The sequence below is a fragment of the Mirounga angustirostris genome, unplaced genomic scaffold (genome assembly GCF_029215605.1).
Source record: "Mirounga angustirostris isolate CCGP_5_RB_7025 unplaced genomic scaffold, mMirAng1.0.hap1 SCAF_2, whole genome shotgun sequence".
Taxonomy (NCBI): Eukaryota; Metazoa; Chordata; class Mammalia; order Carnivora; family Phocidae; genus Mirounga; species Mirounga angustirostris.
In genome coordinates this window covers 11,707,799-11,726,036 of record NW_026991710.1, presented here as the reverse complement: position 1 = coordinate 11,726,036, position 18,238 = coordinate 11,707,799, and the positions used below count along the sequence as shown (strand labels likewise).

Here is an 18,238-nt window from a genome sequence, read left to right as displayed (position 1 = left end):
TATCATCTGATTTCACTGTTGTAAGGGCTGTATTACCTGGAGGTTTTTATGATCCCCATTTTATAAATGAGGCTCCCGTGGCTTGGGAAGATTAGGTTATTGCTCAAGGTCCCATGACTGAAAGTACAAACAGTGGTAGTGAGTCTGACTGCAGTTTCTCTAGGCTTCAAGGAATGTTTGCTGGCTTGACATGTTTATTTCTCTTAGTATCTTGGCAATGTAAGGGGATGTGGGCAAGGATAGAGAATGAGGAATCTTGATAGAAATCCTATCAGAAAGCTTGCTACCTGGCTCAGAATGTGCTCTGAAGCTCTCAGAGTTCAAGATTGTCAAATTTTATCATCTGTCTGCCTGCCTTGTCTATTATCTATCTATCTATCTATCTATCTATCTATCTATCTATCTATCTATCTATCATCTATCTATCCATCTATTTATCTATCATCTATCTATCTTGGCTGGGTGATGTGGAGGATGCCTCAAGTAAACAATTAATTGGTTAGGGGAAGAAAATAAAATGGAATTATGTGAGCTTAAAAAGTCCCATAGTGTTGTTAACATAAATTGTCTTGTTGGGGCTAGGGAAACCATTGAATCAGAGGTTTCGCCCAGGGAAATGTAAACAGTATTCATAAATCGGTCATGAGACAGAGCTTCATGATGCACTTACACAAAGTATTAGCCCAGCCCAGGTTGGGGGGTTGGTAGGATGGTTCAACATATGAAAATCAATCAGTGTGATACCCCTTGGTAACAGAACTCAGGACAAAACCACATGATCATCTCAACTGATGCAGAAAAAGCATTTGACAAGATCCAACATCCTTTTATGATTAAAAAAACAAAAAATGCATTCAACAAAATAGGGCTAGAAGGCAACTACTTCAACATAGTAGAGGCCATATATGAAATCCCACAACTAACATCATGCTCAGTGGTGAACAACTGAAAGTATTTCCTCTAAGATCTGGAGCAAGGCAAGGATGCCTCCCCTCACCACTTTTATTCATTATGGCATTGGAATCCTAGCCAGAGCCATTAGGTTAAGTGCTATAGACTGAGTATTTGTATCCTCTCCAAATTCTTAGATTATAACTGAACCCCCAGGGTGATAGTATTTGGAACTGAGGCCTCTGGGAGGTAGTTAGGTCATAAGGGCTCCCCCTTAAAAGGCACTAGCTCCCTTGAACCTTCCACCATTGAGGATACAGCAAGAGGACAGCCATCCGTGAACCAGGAAGTGGGCCCCCTTATGAGACACCAAATCTGCCAGTGGCTTGATTTTGAACTTTTCAGCCTCCAGAACTATGAGAAATAAATTTCTGTTCTTTATAAGTTATCCAGTCTATGGTATTCTGTTAGAGCAGCTCAGACATACTAAGACAGCAAGAAAAAAAGCTACCAAAGGCATCCTGTTTGGAAAGGAAGATGCAAAACTATCTCTGTTTGTGGATGACATGGTTTTACATATAGAAAACCCTGAAGATTCTACACAAAAGCACTGTTCAGCCAAGTTGCAGGATATAAAGTTGACACGAAAAATCAGTTGTGTTTCTATACACTAACAACAAAAAAATCTAAAAAGTAAATTAAGAAAACAATTCCATTTAGAATAGCATGAAAAAGAATAAAATATTTAAGAATAAGCTTCACCAAGGAGGCAAAAGACTCGTACACTGAGAACTGCAAAACATTGCTGAAAGAAATTAAAGACACAAATAACTGGAAAGATAGCTCATGTTCATGGATTGGAAAACTTAATATTGTTAAAATGTCAGTACTACCCAAGGTGATATACAGATTTAATGTAATCCCTATTGAAATCTTACTGGCATTTTTCACAGAAATAGAGAAATTCATCCTTAATTCATATGAAATATTAAGGGACCCTGAAATAGCCAAAACAATTTTGAAAAAGGAGACTAGAATTGGAGGTCTCACACTTCTGATTTCAAAACATGTTACAAAGCTACAGTAATCAAAACAGTGTGGTGCTCAAATGAATAAATAAAATCTTAAAAAAAAAAAAACAACAACACTGTGGTGCTGGCATAAAGACAGACATACAGATCAATGGAATAGATAGAGAACCCGGAAATAGACCCTTGCAAATATGGTCAAAAGCAACAAGGGTGCCAAGACACTCAATGGGAAAAGGACTATCTCTTCAACAAATGGTGTTGGGAAACTGGCAATTCATATGCAAAAGAGTGAACTTGGACCCTTACCTTACACCATATAAAAAAAACAAAACAGAACTCAAAATGGATTAAAGACCTAAATGTAAGACCTAAAATTATAAAACTCCTAGAAAAAACATAGAGGAAATAATTCATGACACTGAATTTGGCAATGATTTATGAGCTAAGTCACCAAAAGCACAGGCAATAAAAGCAAAAACAGACAAATGGGATTACCTCAAACTCAAGAGCTTTTGTGCATCAAAGGACACAATCAATGGAGTGAAAATGCAAACTGCGGAATGGGAGAAAAAATTTGCAAATCATGTATCTGATAAGGGTTATTACACAGAATGCATAAAGTATGCCTGTAACTCAACAACAACCATCAAAACAAATAACTTGATCAGAAAATGGAAAAGGATAGACATTTCTCCCAAGCATGATATACAAATGGTCAACAAACACACGAAAAGATGCTCAACATCACTAACCATTAGAGAAATGCAAATCAAAACCACAATGACAGATCAGTCCACATCCACTAAGATGGCTAGTGTAGAAACAAAACAAACAGAAAATAACAAATGTTGGTAAGGATGTGGAGAAACTGGAACTTTGTGTAGTGTTGGTGGAAATAGAAAAGATGCACCCACTATGCAAAAGTATGCTGGTTCCTCAAAATATTAAGCATAGAACTACTGGATGAACCAGTAGTCTCACTTCTTGCTCTGTGTATCCAAAAGAATTGAAAGCAGGAGCTTGAAGACATATTTGCACATTCATGTTGGTAACAATTTGCAATAGCCAAGAGGTAGAAGCAACTCAAATGTCTACCAAGGATGAACATATCAGCAGGATGTGACATATACATACAATGAACTATGATTCAGCTTTAAAAAGTAACGGATTCCTGTCACATGCTACAATGTGGATGAACCTTAAAGACATAATGCTAAGTGAAATGAGCCAGTCACAAAGACAAACACTGTCTGATTTTACTATATGGGGTACCAAAAATAGTCAAATTCATTGCAACAGAAAGGAGAATAGAGGTTGTCAAGGGCTAAAGGGAGGAGAAATGGGGAGTTCGGGTTTAATAGATACAGAGTTTCAGTTTTGCAAGAAGAAAGAGTTCCAGGGGTCTCTTGCACAACTTTGTGAACAGAATTACTTCTACTGAAGTGTATATTTAAAAATGATTAAGATGGATTGGGGTGTTTGGGTGGGTTAGTCAGTTAAGGGTCTGACTCTTGATTTTGGCTCAGGTCATGATCCGAGGGTCACGAGATCGAGTCCCACGTCCGGCTTTGCACTGGGCACGGAGCCTGCTTAAGATTCTCTCTCTTCCTCCCTTTCTGCCCCTCCCCCGATTTGTGTGCGTGCACGTGCACCCACACAAACACACACACGTGCTGTTGTTGGATGTGCTCTCTCTCTCTCCCCCAAGGGGGTAAAAAAAAAAGATTAAGATGCAAATTCTATGTGTTTTTTTTCACCATAATTAAAAACAAAAAGTGTATATATACTGGCAAAGACAAAAAACCCGAAAAAAACAAAAAGAGAAAAAAGATACTTAAAACAAACACGGCAAAATCTTGTTAATCCTTGAATCTGGTGCTGGACATATGAAGTTCACTGGATTTTTTTTTTTTTTTTTTTTTTAAGTAAGCTCTACACCCAACGTGGAGCTTGAACTCACAACCCTGAGATAAAGAGTCTCATGCTCTACTGACTGAGCCAAACAGGCTCCCTGGTTCCCTGGATTTTATTTTAATTCTGTGCATGTTCGAATTTTCATAATGAAAAACAGAAGCCCCAAAGGGTGTTACATTTAGGATCTTAAGGCCTTGGCCCTTGCCTTGGTGACATTTGATTTCCTTTGAGAATATCAAAAGCTATTTTGATAACCAGACAAGTAAAGCCTTAATAATGGGCTGAAGAGTCGTGAGCAGAGGAAATAAATTTGTATTTCTTGTTTTGCTTGGAAAACATAATAAAAGGAGTCAAGGAGAAAATGTGCCTGAGGGTTGAAAACTCCTCTCTCCCAAGAGCAGCCAACCCACTTGAACTCATATAGAGCCCTGTGCCCCCAGTCCCTGTTCCTCCAGCCTAGCAGAGCAAGGACGTGGGGGATGGAGAGGAAGATACTCTCTTATCACTGTCACCTTCTCAATCCTCTGATTCTCCCATAAGACTACAAAATCTGAGAGGACAGGGCTCTGTCTGAGGCTTTGGCTGTTATGCCCAGGGCAGATTGTCCCAACAAATGTCACAGCCCCTTTCCTGGCCCAAGTTTTGTTCTGGGCACTGGGGTTAGGGTCCACTGGGAATGGAGAAGACTCAGTCCTGCTCTCAGGGACAGTCAGCAAGCAGTTGCCTGGAGCATACCAGGGGTGATAAATGCTCTACAAGAAAACAGAACCGGAGGTAGGACAGAGAATAGGGGAGGAGGTGGGAAAGTGCTCTTTTAGACAGATGGTCAGCAAAGGCCTCCCCCGACCTCCAGACCCCGATCTCCATCTCCACTTTGATATCCAGCAGGCATCTCAAACTTTGCAAGTCCTTTGCTGATTTTACCCCAAACCCATTCTTTCTGCCGTCTCCCCTTCTCTGTCAATGGCAACTCGGTTTTCCCAGTTGCTCAAGTTACAGAGCTGACATCATCCGTCTTGCATTCAAAACTCCTGTTCAGTTCAGCCAGAAACCATGTTGCTTCTATCTTCCAGATAGAGTCCCACCCCTTCTTTCTACCTCTTCCACTGCCACCTTGGTCCCAGTCGCCACCACCACCCACTTGGGCTTCGCCCTGGCTCTTCGCCTGTCTCTGTGTTCTGTCCTCGCACCTTCCAGAGCTTTCAGCCTTAAGTCGGAGCAGACCTTCCCTTGGTCCTCATCGCATTTGGACTGAAAGTATAGGGGCCCGCAGGCTCCTCCCTTCTGGTCTCAATTCCTATTTTTCCTCCTTGCTCACTCTGTCAACCACGCCGGCCTCCTTGCTGTATGTACCTTAACCATACCGAGCACACTCCTGCATGAAGAGCTCTTTTCTAGGAGTGCCTGGGTGGCTCAGTTGGTTAAGCATCTGCCTGGAGCTCAGGTCATGATCCCGGTGTCCTGGGATCGAGGCCCGCATCAGGCTCCCTGTTCAGCGGGGAGCCTGCTTCTCCCTCTCCCTCTGCTCCTCCCCCACTTGCGCTCTCTCTCTCAAATCAATCAATCAATCAATCAATCAAATCTTTAAAAAAAAAAGAGCACTTTTCTCAGGGGTCTCCCATATTCCTCCAAGCCTCTGCTCAAACATGGTCTGCCTGGAGAGGCCTTCCCCTGACGACTCTTCATAAATAAGAAAGGGACAGGTAGGGATTCGTACCCACACTCGTCTGACCCCAAAGACCACGGTCTTCACTGCTACAACTCCCTGGCCTTTCTGCCACAAGTGTACGGAAGACGTGGGTGGAGAGCTTTCCTTGAATGGGCACCAAAGCCTGGGATGCGCAAACGGTCACGAGGCATTCAGAGGTCGGCAAGCAGTCAAGTAGGTGGGGATAGATGGGAGAGGAGTGGAAACACCACTAGAAGGGGCCAGAGTACATAGGGTCTTGGGACCCAGAACAAAGAAGGAGTGTGGATTTTATGTGATGCTCATCACAGATTTCTCAGTAGGAAAGCGATATACAGAGTTTTAAAGAAAGATGAATGTGGCAGCTTAAAAATATGTCCATAAATTTCTCCAACAGACACACCTCTCTTGAAAGGGGGAAGCCTGATGTCCCTCCCCTTGACGGTGGGCTGGACTCAGTGCCATACTTGTAACAAATGGCAGAGGTGTGTGATTTCCCGGGCTTGGCTGCCTCTACCTTGCTCAGGGTACACGGTTTTCTGCCCACGTTTGTGTGTTTCCAAGCTGTCTGTCTGGATTCCTCTTCTCCCAACGCTCACTCGAGACTCCTGCACACCCTCCAGCCTGCACTCCTCTGTCCTCTGCTGTGCCCCAGGCCCTGCCTCAGCCAGAGCCCTTGCTGTGCTTCTCACGGCTCTTGTCAACCCTTGTCCCTCGTCTGTCTCCTGCTCTACTGTGCGTTGGCATCGTGAATGAAATCTGTCCTGCGATCTTGACCCCATGGCTGGCTTTCTGCTGGTCTTGACCTCTCGTTTTTGACGCATGCCTGGCCCCCCAGGCTTCTTACCCACCAGGTGCCCCCAGCTCACTCCTCGGGCTGTTTTCTTTACCTCTTGGCCCACCAGTGCTGCTGAACTAGCAACAGCGTTAGCTCTACCCAGGGAGGTCCAGACACCCGCTCGTCACGACCTTGTTCAGGCAGGCGAATCTTAGCTTTGTATTGTTCTCCTCTTCTCCAAATCATAAAGGGTGTCTTTAAAAAATTTTCACTTTTGGACTAATGCAAAGTCCAAAAGTCTCTTAGCTCGAGAACAGCTGAGTCACTCTGCAGTTATCTATGTAACACACTAGTGTGTACTATTTGAGTTATTTGTTACAATGCGTACTATTTAAAGTACTTACATGCCTTTTTTGATTTCATCCTCACAACCACACCCATGGTGATAGTAAATAGTAATTTTCCCATTTTAGGACTAAGGAATGAATCAACTTTTTAATAAAAGCCTGGGTGGCTCAGTCGGTTAAGTGTCTGCCTTCAGCTCAGGTCATGATCTCGGGGTCCTGGGATCGAGTACTGTGTTGGGCTCCTTGCTCAGTGGGGAGTCTGCTTCTCCCTCTCTCCACTCATGCTCTCTCTCTGTGTCCCTCTCAAATAAATAAATAAATAAATAAAATCTTTAAAAAGAGTCTTATTATTGGCCAACCCCTCTGACATTTTTTCCCCCTTGATTTAAAAATAACTACTAAATGGAGCACCTGGGTAGCTCATTGGGTTGAGCATCCGACTCTTGATTCTGGCTCAGGTCAGGATCTCAGGGTTGTGGGATCAAGCCCCACGTTGAGCTCGGCACTGGGCATGGAGTCTGCTGGAGATTCTCTCCCTCTGCCCCACACCCCCTCATGCAAGTGCGCGCGTTCTCTCTCTCTCAATTCATAAATAAATAAATAAAATCTTAAAAAAATAAAAAATATAAAAATAACTACTTAAATATTCAATAGTTGTGCTATGGGCTGAATTGTGTCTCTGAAGAATTCATATGTTGAAGCCCTACCCCCTAATGGGACCGTATTTGGAGAGGGCCTCTGAGGAGGTAATGGAGGTTAAATGGAGTTATGCAGTGGGACCCTGATAAATAGGATTCGTGTCCTTATTGGACACCCGAGTGAACACACAGGGAAATGGCAGCCACCTATAAGGCAGGAAGAGAGGCCTTGCTGGAAACCCACCACCCGGGCACCCTGAGCTTGGACTTCCAGCTGCCAGAATTATGAGGATGTAGATGTCTGCTGTTTGAGCTACCCAGGCTATGGTATTTTGTTGTGGCAGCCTGAACTATGACAAGTTGTAACCTTCAATAATGAGTAATTTTGAGCATTTCGAAAGAAAAGTGACTCTCTGGGATCAAGTTTGGTTCTGTTTTCCTAATTTGTAACAGTCCTATGATATCATCGCTCTTAGATGGGAACCACATTTTTCTTAGGGTTGGACTTCAGATGAGTTTGCTTCCAAAGCACTCTGGTTTCCAATAGTTACTTTATTTTATTCCCCAGCCCTGCTACAGGGAAACGGGGTAACCAATTGTGTAATGATTACTTAACAACTGAAAAGTATCCCACACCTTCTCCTCTTGTCTAATCCACTTTTCACGAAAAGCAACAAGTAAGGGATAATCCTTTTCCCTACAATTGAGCAGCTAGTTAATGATGTCCTTGGTAGTGGAGGTTCTTGGAAGGGGGAAGAATGTGCATGTGTGTGTGTGTGTGGGGGGGTGTGTGTGTGTGGTAAGTGCAGGGGTCTTCAAGGGCCAAGACCATTGAGACCCTCACAAGTTCCGTCATGTCTTGCAACGTCTCATTCAAGCCCCACTTCTTGAGCTTGGGTGGCTTCCTAACCCTTGAATTTCTACAAAAATTTTTTTTTAAGTTTTTTATTTTTAAAGATTTTTATTTATTTATTTGACAGAGAGAGAGATAGCGAGAGCAGGAACACAAGCAGGGGGAGTGGGAGAGGGAGAAGCAGGCTTCCTGCCGAGCAGGGAACCCGATGTGGGACTCGATCCCAGGACCCTGGGATCATGACCTGAGCCGAAGGCAGACGCTTAACGACTGAGCCACCCAGGCGCCCGAATTTCTACAAATTTGATTATCTGTACTATTTCTATTTCTTTTTTTTTTTTTTTTAAAGATTTTATTTATTTATTTGAGACAGAGAGAATGAGAGAGACAGAGAGCACATGAGAGGGGGTAGGGTCAGAGGGAGAAGCAGGCTCCCTGCCGAGCAGGGAGCCCGATGCGGGACTCGATCCAGGGACTCCAGGATCATGACCTGAGCAGAAGGCAGTCGCTTAACCAACTGAGCCACCCAGGCGCCCTGTACTATTTCTATTTCAAGTAACACTTCCAAACTTATGTGGCTATGTAATCATGTCCTGAAGCTATGTGTCTTGTCTCCTAGACAGATGCTAACCAACAAAATTATCCATAGAGTTGGGGTGAAGTGGGTGGAGGGGTGACAGCCACGGATGAGAAATAATACCCATTAAAAATCCCCATGTGGCTCTGTGCTGATCACAGTAGGCAATTAATTAATAATTAATGGAGGGACACTTACTCCGTGGACCTCGACGGCTCGTCATGCTCAGGGGGCGAGTGTCAGAATCTTCTGGCACAGGCCCCTGCTGGTTGAAGTGGAGATTTTCAGGCACCATTTCCTCGGGGCCAGTGGTGGGCAGCTGTGGGCAGAGGGTCAGAGGTTGTTACTTGGTTGACTCAGATTCTATCTGGGGATGAGGTGGGTCACTCAGCGAGGGGACAGACCTTAATACTATTCAGGTCTAGATATCCGTGACCTGTCACCTGTGTCAGAAAAGGGGTGCTAGCCCTGAGTTTGTCTAAGAGGGTCCTTGCGAAATTACCGAGGCATCCCCAAATAAAATAAATATTTCCACTATTTTTACATATAAGGTGCACAGCTCTGCAGAAATTGGGTGGAAAAGAGAAGCGGGAAAGTCATGGCCAAACTATGTGATCCTGACTCCAAATCATCTGGAAACAGCTGCCAAAGTGTCCCTGGATAATTCAGGGCAAAGAATAGCCTCCAGTTTCTTCCCCTGCTCCCTGGGGAGGGGAAGCTGGTGAGCAGAGGTGGCAGTGGAGGCCAAGGCTGAGCGACGGCCTTTGGGGCCAGAAAAAGGCTTGCCTCTGAACTCAGATGAACTGTGGGACTTTGGGCAGCAAGTTACTTAACTGCCTAGCTTCCTCCCTTCTCCGTCTGTAAAAGACGGGAGGTGAAAATAGCCCATTCACAGAGAAGCTTGCTGCTTTGTATCAGGCCAGGTGCAAAGCGTGGATATTGTGATTTAAATGAACGGCCTGGGCTGGATTTGAGGCACTGACTTAAAAAACAAAAAAAACCACTCCCCCAAATTCCATTCTGAAGTGCCGCTGGGGTTAAGAAACAGTTCTCTGGATTTCTTGCAACGCCCCCCAAACTGCTCCTGCTCTGTGGTCTGCAGTCTGGGTTCCCTCATGGGTTAGATGCCGGAGACGGTGCCTGGTATTAAGCTCTCCTCCCCATCCCTGCCTCTTTCTCCTGTCCTGTCCGGGTGCACCCTCCCCCCAGCCTGTCACCTCTGCTCGCTGTGCCTGTGGCCCTTGAGCTAAGGACTTGCACTCTTTCTGTCGGTGCTGGGTCCCCTGCCCTGGCTGCAGAGCCTGGCGGGGGGCGGGGGGGGGGTCCTCTAGGAAGGGGTTAAAGCTCCCTGCGTGGCCACGTGGCCAGCAGCGCCTCCCACGCCCTGGCCCTCCCCTGGGTTGCTCCGTACCAGCTGCAGGAGACGCAGAGGCCTCCCCTCGGCCAGCTTGTCCCAGCCGGAGTGTGCTGGGGAGGGGTGGAGGGTGGGGGTGGAGAGAGGGGTCTTCTCCCTGACTTCAGCTCCCCCAGTGCCTTCCCCACCTCCCCACCTCCCGGCCACCCTCTCCAGGCATCCCTATCACGTGGCCCTGGCTCAAAATGGCGCTGTCTCCCTTCCCTGCCTTGCTGGCATCTCCATTATTCCAAGCAAATTGCCTCTCGGCAAGATCTTCCCTGCCTCCCCTTCTCCCACAACAGGGGCTCCTGAACATGGGAATTTATTTACCTTGAGAAGGCTGGTCTTGCAAGGGGGATGGATGCTCCCAGCCAAGGAGGGTCACTCCAGTGGAGGAGAGCTGGGGGGTGGGGGGGGTGGGCCTCTGATTTAGACCGAAGCTGAATTTGGGTTTTGAAATTGGAGAAAGGGGGAGTTCCCCATGATTAGTAGTCCTGCACTGCCATCTATCGCCAGCCTCAGTTCATGGCCTTTGAGGACAACAGTCAAGAGACTCCGCCTTCCCTCTTGTCTGGACTTCTCTCAGGAGATGGGAGGAACCTCAGAAGGAAAACGCCCAGGGTATTGACCAGGACCTCCCCGTGGGGGTCACCTGTGAGGCCCCACACAGGTCCTACACCCCGCACCTTCCAGCCGCATCCCTGCCTTTTCCAGGGGGCACCCCCAGGAGGAGGTGTGGTCCCTGGCAGGTGGGAGCACCTTGGATCGGGCTGGATGCACAGACACGTGGTCCCTAGCCCCACCTACCCGTTTCTTCCTTTTTTGTCTTGCAACCTTTGGGGTCTTCTTCTGTCTTCCCACACCTGCGTCCTCATCATTTTCAATGAACTCCTTTGAAAAAATGCAAAGGGATGAGTCATCACTCGGTCTGTGTGTCAGTTGGGAAACAAAGCCCAGTAAGAGAGGAAGAAGGGTGCACTTTAGGTATTAACATTAAAATGGCCATCTTGCCCCCTCCCTGAAAGTTGAGTGTGAGAGAAGGGATAGTAGCCCCGGTCTGAGCAGCCACCAGCATCTTCCTACTCTTCTCAGAATAAGCATGGTCTCGAAAATTTCTATCCAAATGGAAACGTCGTAAATGAGGTGACGTTGGCCCAGATCCTTGTTTGTGCATAAAACATCCACTGTGCTTCCGGGGAGACTCCCTGGCCTCAAAACGCATGATCTAATGAGGGTCAAGGACAAGTGAATCTGCCAGGACAGCCGGTCCTCTGCACCTCCAGCTTCAGTCTGAAGTCCAGAATAATGAAGATACGTGTTCAATCGCCATGAGGTTTCAATTTAAAGAAAATGTTTGCGGGTCTTTTTGAAAACACAGAAATTCTTTCACAGGGCAAACTTTGTTTTCTTTTTCCGTATTACACTTTCTAAAGTTTTAGTCATAAAATGTTAGAGCTGAATGCTCTGGAGTGTTCAAGTTTTAACTTCTCCAATTCTAGAATTTTATAAACGGGGGCAGAGGCACCTCTGGGTGTAAATGAGGTTGCAAGGTAAACCCGGACCCTGTCCCTGTTACACTGAATTCATTAGAAAGGTGTTCAAAATGAAACTGGGATTTTTTAAGCAAAGATTTTATTTATTTATTTGATAGAGAGAAGGAGAGAGCACAAGCAGGGGGAGCAGTAGAGGAAGAGGGAGAAGCAGGTTCCCCGCTGAGCAGGGAGCCCGATGCGGGGCTCGATCCCAGGACCCTGGGATCATGACCCGAGGCAGACGCTTAACCAGCTGAGCCACCCAGGCGCCCCTTTTTATTTTGATACTGAAGTAAACTTGGAACACAAAGAATGGATTTTAATGCTATGATTTAAGATTTCAAAGAAACGTCATGCACTTTGCTGAGCCAGCCTCCAACTGCCCATCCCTGCCCTTGGTTGTACAGCTTAGAGATGGCAAGAACTTTGGTTAGCAGAGGGAACTGGTCCCAACCAGGGAATGTGCAGAGCTTGGGCTTGTCTTTTGTCCAAGGGACCTGATCTCCCCGACTCACCCTCTGGGTGCGAGCCCCATTCTTACCGGGCCTCATGGTTCAGGGCCACCAGGTAGGGGGTGTTCTTATCTTAGGAGCTGGCCAACTTAGATTATAGGATGTTGATAAGACTGAGGTGTGCAAATATGGCCCTTAATCCATGTTTAAGTTCTCACTGGCTTAGAATAGACTTGTGAGAAATCTGGGTTTTTTTTTGTTTTTGCTTTCCAATAATATTTTGATTCTCTACCAGTGGAAAACTGTCTAGTAGTAGACCACAAATTAGGTAGGATGTAAACTCCACGAAGGCACAGGGTTTTGTTTGCTGCTGTATCCCCAAGGACCAGAGGCACAATAAATGTTTGTTGCATAAATGCATAAGCAGATGTAGATTTATGTGGTTTGTCAGTATTGGGTATCTTGTGGGTTAGCTGCGTAATGTGTTCCTTCTGGCTTCAGAAGTCCTCAATAGAAAACAGCCTGTCTTCTCCATTTCTGCCTCTGTGGTCTCAAGTCAGTGGGCCCTGGAGCCAGGAGAGAAGCTAGGCTTGAGCAGTAGCTTCTCCTCTGTTCAGAGGTCTACGGTCTCCCAACAGGAGATGGTCTTCCTTCTCTGTTCTAGATCGTGTTTAATGATGTTTTGTACACGATGGGTTGGAAATTGCAGGACTCCTTGAGACAGAGGATTTTATTAGTGGTTATAATCTATGATTATTACCTTCACTCTGACTTTCTCTACTAATCAATGTGCTTCTGCAGAGCTAACTCAGCAGCAGGTGGTAACTCAAGACTGCTGTGTGTTGGAATTCATGAAATGGTGACCAAGCAGCTTCAGAGCATTCACAGAGAGGTGCGCCCCTGGAGAGCCTGCAAGGATGCATTTCCTACACATCAGCCCCTGTCCCCACCGTGTGCCTGACAGCACCCTCTGGGTGCACCAGGTGTGCAAAAATGCTTGTTGCTGACCTAACGTCCTCACTCAGAAACACGTGTGACATGCATCTTTGCACATACAAACACACCTTTAGGGGAACATCTAAGCAGCCTCTTACCTCTGTAATTATTTTTACTTTTTCTTCCTTGGGATTCATTTTAGCTGCGATGGCTGCTCCTGGACAGGGGGAAAAACACAAAAAACCAAGAAGTCAGACCTTTGAAAATCAGTGAAACATCTTTCTTACTATCCATGAATATGAAGCTGACCTCGATGGTTAGTGAAGTGTGGGAGCTGAGTAGATGTTTCCTTCCTAAGGAATATGTGCTTGCAGGCCTAGATTGGTGGAAATGAGTCCCAGAGGAAAAGGAAGGATGCCAGACCCTTCTGACCCCATGAGCCCAGCAATGAGCCCAGCCTTGAACCTGGTGCCACTGTGCAGCAGGTGGGAGTGAGAAAGAGTTCTGCCCTTGAAGTCAGAGGACCCTGGTGGGCAACCAATTCATAGCTTCTCCTCTCCACTCAAACCTCCACCTTCCCACCCCTTCCTCACTCTCTCCCCTTGGCCTTGGTTCTCATTTCACTGAACAGAGAGATGACACCAGAGTGGGCTACCCCCACCCCCTGCCCCTTTCCCACTCTACTTTGCTTCCACTCACTACTGTGCCCATTCCTGCTCCCATCTAGGCTGGGACCTCAGCCTGTGTAACGGGCCCCATCACATACCCTCCTCTGGGACCTTGAGCTGACAATTTCCCCCTTTCCTCTGGATAATCACTTCTTCCTGCTGTATCGGTTCATTTCCCTCTCTGAACAAAGTACTTCAATTGGCCCCCTCTTTTTTATTTATTTTTTTAAAAGATTTTATTTATTTATTTGAGAGAGAGAGAGTGCGTGAGCACGAGTTGCGGGAGGGGCAGAGGGAGAAGGAGAAGCAGACTCCCCACTGAGCAGGGAGCCCAATGCGGGGCCTGATCCCAGGACCCTGAGATCATGACCTGAACTGAAGGCAGACACTTAACCAGCTGAGCTACCCAGGCGCCCCTGGCCCCTTCTTTATAGGGCTTTCTCTGGACTTCACTTCTCTTCTAGCTAGTGCTCAATTTTTCAACCTTCTACAGGAAAGCTTCTCAAATCCTCTTTCTGAATCGGTTTGCTGGGCTGAGCACTCCGTCAAACTGCTCTTGTCGGGGTCTCCAGTGACCCTGCTTCATCACATCTAATGATAGATCCTCAGCGCTCATCTTATTTGACCCTCAGAAGCATTTAGTAACGAAAGTGACCCATCATCTGCTTTTTTCTTGAAAGAGCTTCTTCACTTGGCTCTGGGAGGTGTTCTTTCTTGGCATTCCTCCTCCCCCGTCTCAGGCTCCGAGGCTGCTCTGATCTGCCTGCACCTCCCCGATTACCACATGGGGGCTCCCGCTTTGCCCATACTCATCTCATGGTGGTCTTACCCTGCCTTTGGCTTTCAGAGCCGCCTGTCCACTGCTGCTCCCCACACTTACACCCTGGGCCCACACACCTCCCTAGAGCTCCAGACTCAAATATCTGGATGCCTGATGGATACCCTCACTTGGCCTAACATGCCCCAGATGAAGCTCCATGTCATCACCCCCGAATCTGCTTGTGCTGCAACCTTCCTTGTTGCCATATACAGAACTCATTTGTCTTAGGCCAGAAACAAGGAGTCCTTGACTCCTCTGTGACTCTCATATGACACACTACATGCAATCCACAGAAATCTTGTCAGCTATGCTTTCAAATTATATTGAGAATCCAACCTCCTCTAAGCACCTCAATCCACCTCCAAGCCCTCCACTGTCATCAGCCTGGTCAGGCACCCTTGTCTCCCACATGAACTCTTGTAAGACCCTCCTAACTTCTCTGTTTCCCACTTGGCTCACCTACAGTTTGTTCTTTGAAGAGTGTGAATTGTTTAAAATTCCAGTGCAGTCATGTCCCTCCTCCACTCAAAATCCAACGACTTCCTTTTTTTCAACAGAGTAAAATCCCAAACCCTTTCAATTGCCTACATGGCTCTACATGATCTGCACTCGAATCCTCTGGCCTCAGGGCCTTTGCATTTGCTGTTCCCTCTGTCTAGAACTCTCTTGCCCAAGATAACTGCACAGCTCTCTGTCTCTTTTAATTCCTTCAGGACCCTACAGAGACCCTTCAGAGAAGTCTTCCTAGAACACTCATAATACAATGATAACCTGCTTCCTTCACCCTCCTGGAACTCCCTGACTGCCTTATAAGGATTTCTTTCTCCATAGTATTTATCACCTCTCTACATATTTATTTGTTATTGTTTGCCCGTTTCCATTAGAATATAAGCTACAAGAGGGCAGGGACATTTGTTTATTGTTTACCCCCAGAGTCTAAGAGTATGGCACACAGCAGACATTCAATAAATGAGTTTCAAACGAATGACTGCATCACTATTTATTGACTGTCTCCTGTGGGCACCTTCTGAAGCCCCTTTAAATCTTCATTCTCCTCTCGGGGCTGCCGTGAAGATCAAATGGGAGGACACGGGGAGAACAGTTGTGGCTGATGAATCATAAGCCCTTCCTAATATCCTGGGATCTGAATCTCAGCTGGACCCTGTCATTTAAGCAGCTCATCTGAGGTGTTCAAGGTTGCCCTGACCCTAAAGGGGAATTAGCATATTCCAGGGACACAAAGCATCTGAAAATCTGTGGTTTCCCCTCCAGACCTCCTTACAGCCTCCCAGAAACGGCGGAAGGAAACTGATCACAGCAGCTCAGAAAATAAAAGGACAGAGGAGGTGATCCAGACAGAACGAAGGGCAGAGAATAAGAACAAAATGCCAACGGACGTGAAAGCTCTCTAGTGAGCAACTCCGGCAATTATGAGCTGGAAAAAAAAAGAACTGTGACGTATTTTAGGAAAGAAAGATTCTTTCTCAATAAATTAAAAAAAAAATTAGATATGAAAGAAACAGATGTAAAAATGAAAAATGTAACGGAGTTGATTTTTTTCTCCTCATCCTTTCCTGATCATTACCTTTGAATGAGTTTCTCAGGAAATCAAATGACATCAAATTTTATTTTTTCGTGAGCGTGGTTCCTAAGAAAAGATAAATCAATACTGCCCGACTTTAAGATGCAGCTTGTCATCACCAAATGCATTGAGCACTTGTTAATGCATTCCTATTGGAATCATCAAAATAAGAGCCATGATTTACTGCAGACTCACTTTGTGCTATCTCTAGATGTATTATAGCCCCAGACCTTACGACAGCTCTGTTGTACATGCCTCAGTTCCCATGGGAGGGACCAAGGCTTCCTCTGAGGTTAGCCTCTGGCAGGTTACACGATTTGTCCAAGGTTATAGTGATTAAATGTCACATTTGGAATGCGACCCCAAGACTTGCTGATCCCACAGGCCTCCCCATGCCACTCTACCTCTCTGTCCCACTGTTTATTCCTGCTTTTGTAATGATGTTAGTGACTAGTCTATGCTAGTCCACTATCCTGGAAATATGTACGATTGAAAATTGCAGAGTATTGCCCCAGTGAGAAAGGGCTTTGGCTACTTTAGGTCAATGATTTATTTAACTTAGTGCAGAAACCCAAAGACATTTTTCTAGGGAAGTACTGATACTTTCATCCAAACAAATGGACTGTCTCTGAGGGTCATGAGTGGATCAGAGTCATAACTGGAGGACCCTGTGACAAATTCTACAGGATGTAGGGAAAAGAATGAAGGTATATGACATGGGATGCACTGTATCTCACCTTGGGCTGCTTAAAGACTAACACAGTATGAGCGTCCTATTCCAAAACAGTGCGAACATGGGTGTATAGAAATACTGAGACCTTTGTAAAACATTATCTAAACCTGGGTTCCCATTCCAGCTCTATTTATCAGCTGTGTGATCTCGGGGCAATATGTTCACGTCTCTGAGATACATTTCTTCGCCTGTACACTTGTGATGATAATTCTTACCTCCAAGAGTGATGATTCTAGAAGGGCTAGATGATAGAGTGGGTGGGTAAAACGCCTAGCATGGACCAGGCTCTCGAGATGGGTAAGTGTTATCATTAAGAAAAGGTGATGTTATAGAGGGAAAGTAGAAGAAAGGAGTGGGGTTGGAAAAAGAGCTTAGAGGACAGAAAGGGAATCATAAGAAAGATCAGAGGCGACATTCAAGACCCCCATTACCATCTTTGGTTCCCATTTACAACCTCCTGGCTCTAAAACATGAGGTCTTCACTTTCCCTTCCCCCAGCTGGGCCCAGAGCAGTTTCCCTTCTCTCTGGTGTTTCTGACTGTGACATCTGTCACCCCATTGATCGCCAGGGTTGATTCGGCTGATCTGGCTGGCTAGGCGGGTGTCCCCTTCCTCCCTCACCGCTCCATGTGCGTCCCTCCAGAAGCTGTGCGCTCGGTCGAAGAGGACGACCTTCCCCGATAGGGGAGGATCGTTCTTTGGTCAAGGGTATACGAGTAGCTGCGCTCCCCGACTAGAACCTCCAAACAAGCTCTCTGCTGCTTCTGAAACACCCCCCACCCCAGCCCCACATGCCCATGGGCATTTCCTCTCTGTGTACTGTGCTTAGCGTGTTCTGTCCTAGCCTGTTAGGGTTGGAGCCCGGAACCCAGGCAGGTGCCACACAGACCCCTTCTAAGTTCATTATCTAATTCTACAAGGTAGTCCAGCCGCAGCTTCCCTTTGTATGAGGTTAGTGACATAGAGCTTTATAGAATCCTTTAGTCAGACATAACGCACATTGCCCTGGAAGAGTACGTATAAAAGCCATACTTGAACTGTGCTCTGTGGTCTATGCCCCTGCATTTACATGATGAACTAAGGGCTCTCAGGCCCTCCCCAGGAGTAGTTCACCGTGCTTCGAGCATGTTCGACTCTTTTATAAATATCTGATGGTGCTTAGCTCCTTGTACTGTTAGCATCTGTTTATAGGTCTGTCTTCCAAGTAAACTCAGAGCTTCTGACCGGTCTAATGCATTTCTGTACACTCTGAACTTTAGCACTTCAGTGCATTGTTCATGCTCGATAAATGTTGGAGTGAACAGCTCTTTAAATGTGCTCTAGGAGATAGACATAGAGAGATATTTCATTCTGGAGCTGAATTTGTTTGCAGAAGAGGTTATATGAAAATCCAATAACAGACA

At 46.0% G+C, this 18,238-nt stretch overlaps 1 protein-coding gene across 11 annotated transcripts in view; it reads right to left on the bottom strand.

The window, feature by feature from the left end:
• Positions 1 to 18,238, bottom strand: part of CC2D2A (coiled-coil and C2 domain containing 2A) — a 133,916-nt gene that overhangs the window by 114,916 nt on the left and 762 nt on the right. For 9 of the 11 annotated variants that reach the window (XR_010409301.1, XM_064584295.1, XM_064584302.1 and 6 more), the window contains exons 2-4: positions 13,191 to 13,249; positions 10,920 to 11,003; positions 8,915 to 9,035 (exon numbers count right to left, since the gene is read on the bottom strand). Coding sequence is in view for 10 of the 11 variants with exons in the window: in XM_064584295.1 (XP_064440365.1) it covers positions 8,915 to 9,035; positions 10,920 to 11,003; positions 13,191 to 13,229 (244 nt within the window). In the remaining variant the exon portion in view is untranslated. Of the gene's footprint in view, positions 1 to 8,914; positions 9,036 to 10,127; positions 10,269 to 10,442; positions 10,546 to 10,919; positions 11,004 to 13,190; positions 13,250 to 18,238 lie in introns of those variants that run through there. The other 2 variants (XM_064584301.1, XM_064584304.1) reach the window with 2 other exon arrangements.